This window comes from Charadrius vociferus, unplaced genomic scaffold, assembly GCF_000708025.1.
Source record: "Charadrius vociferus isolate BGI_N301 unplaced genomic scaffold, ASM70802v2 scaffold291, whole genome shotgun sequence".
NCBI classification, from domain to species: domain Eukaryota; kingdom Metazoa; phylum Chordata; class Aves; order Charadriiformes; family Charadriidae; genus Charadrius; species Charadrius vociferus.
This window is the reverse complement of record NW_009646958.1, coordinates 361,350-367,349: the sequence shown is the minus strand read 5'-3', so window position 1 is coordinate 367,349 and position 6,000 is coordinate 361,350. Positions and strand designations below refer to the sequence as shown.

The window sequence follows — 6,000 nt, the reverse complement described above, 5'->3', positions numbered from 1 at the left end:
CAAACTGCATCAAATCTGACCACATTTGTTATTTCCAGGAATATTCTGGAGCAGGAAGGAGGCCCAAATGAGTCACTTGGGCCACCGTCTAGCTCTGACGATGAAGTACGGCCCTGATATACTCTTGGTCTGGCTACGTACACCCCTCCCCATCCTGCCTCTGACACTGCCTAAGTCCCTGCTTGGGCAATGCATACTCATGCATGCCGTGACAGCCCCCCATACGCCTCATCCTTCACAGGATGAGCCTGGTGCTTCCGTGAGTTAAGGACTAGCAGAAGGAAATGCGTAAACAGGGTCACTAATCCTGCCTTCCCCACACGGCTCTGCACACAGCAGTGCACTGTTGGACCCTGCACCAGCATGGGCACCCTCGGGAAGGGACGGCTCTCACACAGGCTCGTGCTGTGCTGCGCCTTTTGGGGACTCTGCCTGGCCTCTGCAGACTACGATGGTGAGTGTACATCTTTGGGTAAGAAATTGCTTCTTAAAGGGCTTCTTCAGCGTGACCTGGACAGGCTGGAGAGTTGGGCAGAGAGAAACCTTATGAAGTTCAACAAGGGCAAGTGTAGGGTACTGCACCTGGGGAGGAATAACCCCATGCACCAGTACAGGTTGGGGGCTGACCTGCTGGAGAGCAGCTCTGGGGAAAGGGACCTGGGAGTCCTGGTGGACTATAGGAGGATGCCCACGAGCCAGCAATGTGCCCTGGGGGCCAAGAAGGCCAATGGCATCCTGGGGGGCATCAAGAAGAATGTGGCCAGCAGGTCGAGGGAGGTCATCCTCCCCCTCTTCTCTGACCTGGTGAGGCCACATCTGGAGTATTGTGTCCAGTTTGGGGGTCCCCGGTTCAGGAAAGACTGGGAACTGCTGGAGAGGGTCCAGCAAAGGGCTACAAAGATGATGAGAGGACTGGAACATCTTTCTTATGAGGAAGGGCTGAGGGACTTGGGGCTTTCTAGTCTGGAGAAAAGACTGAAGGGAGATCTTATTAATGCTTATAAATCCTTCAAGGGAGTGTGCCACAGGGGAATGGGAACAGTCTGTGTTCAGTAGTGCCCAGTGACAGGACAAGAGGGAACGGGCACAAAGGTGACCATGGGCAGTTCCATCTCCACCTGAGGAGGGCCTTCTCTGCTGTGAGGGTGGCAGAGCAGTGGCACAGGCTGCCCAGAGAGGTGGGGGAGTCTCCCCCTCTGGAGCCATCCCAAACCCGCCTGGACGCCGTCCTGTGCCACTGCTGGAGGTGCCCCTGCTCTGGCGGGGGGGGACTGGGGGAGCTCCAGAGGGCCCTTCCAACCCTGACCATTCTGTGATTCTGTGCTGGATATTTGGTACCTTTATAAGATCCCTGAAAACTCATTTTTTAAAGCTATCCCATGGGAGCACACTCTAATTGAGATTCGTGCATACTCTAGTTGCAGCAGCAGGTGATAGAAGGTGATACAGCAGAGAAAGAAACGGGTGAAAGAAACTAGAAAGAGAAAGAACAATTAGAGGAGAAGTAAAACTTGAACCCAAAATCTTTAGCTAAAATTTATACTGCTACAGCCATGACTTTACCCCAGAGTAGCCCCAGATCTTGGGGTTCTTTCGAAAGCCGGGCAGAGGAATTGCTCCCTGGTTCCCCAGGCCTGATGATGGCTGTACAGCACAGCGATCATGTGGGAGCTGTGGGAAACCACACGACAGAGGAATCGTGTAAATTTTCGGTAAGGTTGCTGGTGGTTCCTCCTGCACACCTAATTCTGCTAGCCAACTTTGTCTGCCCATCACACAGCAGCATTTTACAGAATACTCCCACTTCCAGGAACCGCAATGTAAAATGCAATTAGTATTTGGGGGGTCACGCATGCAGCCTGCTCTGCAAAGCACAAGTGTGACTGCCCAAACACCAAGTAACAGACAGTGTTTTTCTGACAGATTACTCCCAGAACAGCACCAACGAGCAGGTAACGACACCAGAGATTGCACCATGTCCCCGAGCCATCCCTGGGGAAAAGGTAACCATAAACAACGTCACCTACCTCTTGATACACAAGACCACCCGCTCTCAGCTGGGCAGCATGGTCACCGTGCGGCTCGTCCCCTGCCTCTACACCCTCGTCTTCCTGGTGGGGCTGCCCTCAAACGGGCTGGCCCTGTGGGTCCTGGCCACCAGGGCTGAGAAGCTGACCTCCACTGTCTTCCTGATGAACTTGGCCGCAGCAGACCTGCTGCTCATACTGGTGCTGCCCTTCAAGATTTTCTACTATTTCCTGGGGAACAACTGGCCCTTTGGGGAAGGTCTGTGCCGGCTGACCACAGCTTTCTTCTACGGGAACATGTATTGCTCGGTGCTGCTGCTCACATGCATCAGCGTCGACCGGTACCTGGCTGTGGTGCATCCCTTCTTTTCACGTTCTTTCCGCACCCCGGCCTTTGCTGCCTGCACCTGCGCCGCCATCTGGCTCTGTGCCGCCGTCCTCACCCTGCCCCTGACTCTGCAGCAGCAGTCGTACCCCCTGTACAGAGCAGACGTCACTGTCTGCCATGACGTTGTCCCCAGGCACGAGGATGACAGCTATTACTTCTACTACTTCATCTGCCTGATCGCCTGTGCTTTCCTGGCTCCTCTGGTAGTGATGCTGTTTAGCTACTGCTCGGTATTGCGAGCCCTCCTGGACAGCGGGAAGCGTTACTCCTACTCTATGAAGCTCACAGCTCTGGTGCTGTTCACGCTTGTGGCCTTCTACACACCCAGCAACGTTCTCCTCCTTGTTCATTACTCCAGCTATAACTCCAAGCTGTACAGCAACCTGTATATCAGCTACATGGTGAGCCTGGCCGTCAGTACCTTTAACAGCTGCGCTGATCCCTTTGTCTACTACTACGTTTCTGAAGACTTCCGGGAAAAGGTGAGGAGGAGATTCTTCAGTCACAGAAAACAAAACACCACATCCCTAAAAACCTCCAAGGAAACACTCCCTCCAAAAAGTTCCAAAGATTCACTGGTGTAAGCCTCCATCCCAGCTCCCAGCTCCCAAGGCGCTCACAACATCCATTGGGGATGAGATGAAGACAACACTGAGATCCCACAAGTTTCATTTGGAGCGGTATTTCCCAGGAGATGAGTCCTCTCTCCTGTCTGCATAGCTATAACTGAATAAACCTGGCCCAGGGGATTCCTTGAGAGGTGCGAAGTCCAGCCAAGATGTGGAGTGCTGAACACATATAGAGCTGGCACCGGGACACTGCATGCAACTTCTCGTCTGGTGACATACTGCCAGGGACGCTCTTGCCAATACACCTGCGTCTGGTTTTCCTAACACATCTTGCAGACCAATTGCTACGTGTGTTCTATTTCTCTTCCTGCTACTGACTTGCTTGCTGTCCTTGAATGCGTATTGCCTTCACCTAAAACTGAAAAAGAACAGGCACTTGCAAAACCAAATTTCTAAACATTTCAAAAGTACTAGGAGGGAGCTATGTGAAAAGGTACACTCCTGAACTAAAATATCCTGTCAAGAGAACGTAGAGCACTGGCTTTTCTAGCAAATACATTCTTGGCTTGATTAGTAAGCAACACCATAGTAATGTCAGCTCATTGTTGGCAACAAGTGTAAAAATCCCATTCACTAATCCCTATTTTTGCAAATGACCCTTGGCATCCATAATTTCTTTGGGGCAAAGACTGTATTAATGGATTTTTTTAGAAAAAAAAATTATGTCTCTTGAAGGGAAATATTAAAGAAGGAATTGAGAAAACCCTCACTCTAGATCTCCACTCTTTTTTTTTGTAGTGTCACACACAATCAAGAACTCTCTGTTATGAAACAGATGACTGAGCTTGTTGCTTATTGGAACCTGTAGCAAATTTGGCAAAATGCAGTCAGCTCATCTCTCGGGCACAGCCCAGTAAGCAGCAAGATAGAAAATGAGTGATAAACCTCCTCAGAGTTCCTGAATTCTTTAGTTTTACTGGTACAGACACCACTTCTGTACTCACCATTACCTATGGTCAAACATACACCCAACATTGTGAATAAGAAGAGGCAGACAAGATTGTCTTAAAATCAGTTTTTAATAAAATATTTATCAGAATCTAAAACAAACCCTTTTCTGGACTCAGACTTGCTAAGATTTGTGTGAACAAAACAAAAATGGTCATTGAACTGTTTGCATGTACATGTATGCGCAGGGGCGAAACGCGGGTGAAAAACTGGAGCCTGTCTCCTACGGACACGGCACCGCGGGTGCAGCGGGTGCGCCAGCTCCTGAGCACAGGAGACCTGCTGTAGCCGGGGCTATTGCCACTCAGCCACAAGTAGTAAGTACTAAAAAAACCCCAAACAAACAAAAAACCCACCTCAAAACCCAAGCACAAACCGGGCTGAGGTTTTCTACGTAGATGATCTATTCACAATAACGATACGCAGGTTATTGTGCAGTAAATGCCAATAGCGAACATCAGCAAAGCGAGTGCTGCTGTTTGGGTGATGTTCTTCAAGCAAGCTGAACATTCTTCTGGTATTTGTTTCTACTGAGGCTGATTAAGAAGGAGGGAAAGAGGCAAGACCAAAACACTTGGACAAGAAAGAACAAGGGAACTATTGCTTTAAAATAAATACCACGGTAATGATTACTCTGCATAATGTACAGTTACAAATATATAAATATTAATTTCATTGAAAGGATTGCAAGCAAAAATCACTGATAACTAGCACTGCTGCAGCTATTCAGTAACATAACTTGATGTAAGTAGGAAGATCTGCGTCGTACAAACCCACGGGCACTTTTCTCCTTTTGCAGTGAGGGACCTTCAGCAAAAGGAAAGGAGAGGCATCTCTCTGACGGAGGGAGGCAAACGGCTCGAAGGTAGAAACAATTCAAAGCCCAAAGCAGCAGTAGGTCTGCTGCCCTTGCTAGCTTTCCCCCACTGAGTTGGTGTCTTCCTTCCGTTGAAAAAAATTCAAAAAATTTAAAAAAAATTAATCCCTTCTCTCCAAGCTTTGGTTGGGTGGTCTTCACAAAGCTGGAGCCTGAGGTTTCAGTGCTGAGATGTCCTTGTGTTCTCAGGGAGCGCGACTGAGAAGCTTCACAGCCAGAACTGGGCCAAAGCCTATGAATAACACCGAGTCCAATAAGGCTACGCTGTGTCCAGCGGTTCTCAGGGACCTAGTCCTAAAGAGTTTCGGTATTCCAAGTAGGATTTTGAAGAACGGAGGAAAAATAATCTAGGAAAATCTTCTTCCTACATAAGAATTCATGAAGATTACAAGAAAAATGAACAACAAATCTGGGACGGTGAAAGCGATGGACAGAGGGACCATCAGCTGTGGTGGGGAACAGGGCAGAGACCCGCTCCTTTTGTCCTGTGAGAGGGGAGAAAAGGCAACTGCAACTGTGTAATTCCAGGTTTATTTATTCAATTCCTTAAATAAAATTACTTTTTTTTTTTTTAACAACAGAAAGGAGCTAGTTTGGTGGGGCAAGACTGGGGGGAGGCGGAGGCTGCCAAGAGCAGACGGACTAGTGATTTCCCAGGAAGTGCCAAAGCTGGGAAGCAGCACTCAAGGTGCAGTCAGGCTCCGGGATCCAGGAACGCTGGCACAGGACCTCACACGCACTCTCCTGCCCTAACTGTCTCCATTTAAGGACACTAAGGCTGCTCTGCCTTTGCCTTCTGAGGGTGCAGGTCCCTCTGGCTTTTCTTCTAGCTGTAAAACAGAAGCAAGACTCCTCTGCCTCAAACAGGTGAGTGCACCGGCACACACAGTCCCCACAGAACAAGGCCATGATTGATGGCCACCAGGAGGAATTCTTTAGCTGGCAGCAATGGGGAGATGTCTGCGTCTTGCATTAGTATGTAACGTGTACCAGAGCCTGAGGAAAGTGAAGAAAGTCACGTTTAATACTTGGCTGGAACTCCCTCCCTTCATCTCCTTGTCCCCAGCGGTGATGCTGTCTGACTGCCCAAGGATCTATGAGAGGACCAAGCAACATAAAATGACTTCAAAT

The 6,000-nt window shown here is 49.2% G+C and overlaps 1 protein-coding gene across 1 annotated transcript; it reads left to right on the top strand.

The window, feature by feature from the left end:
* The first annotated feature begins 363 nt into the window (after positions 1-363).
* Positions 364-2,999, top strand: F2RL3 (coagulation factor II (thrombin) receptor-like 3). Its single transcript, XM_009895165.1, has 2 exons — positions 364-454; positions 1,924-2,999. Exons 1-2 carry the CDS (start codon positions 364-366, stop codon positions 2,997-2,999), a joined length of 1,167 nt encoding a protein of 388 aa, XP_009893467.1.
* The last annotated feature ends 3,001 nt before the right edge of the window (positions 3,000-6,000 follow it).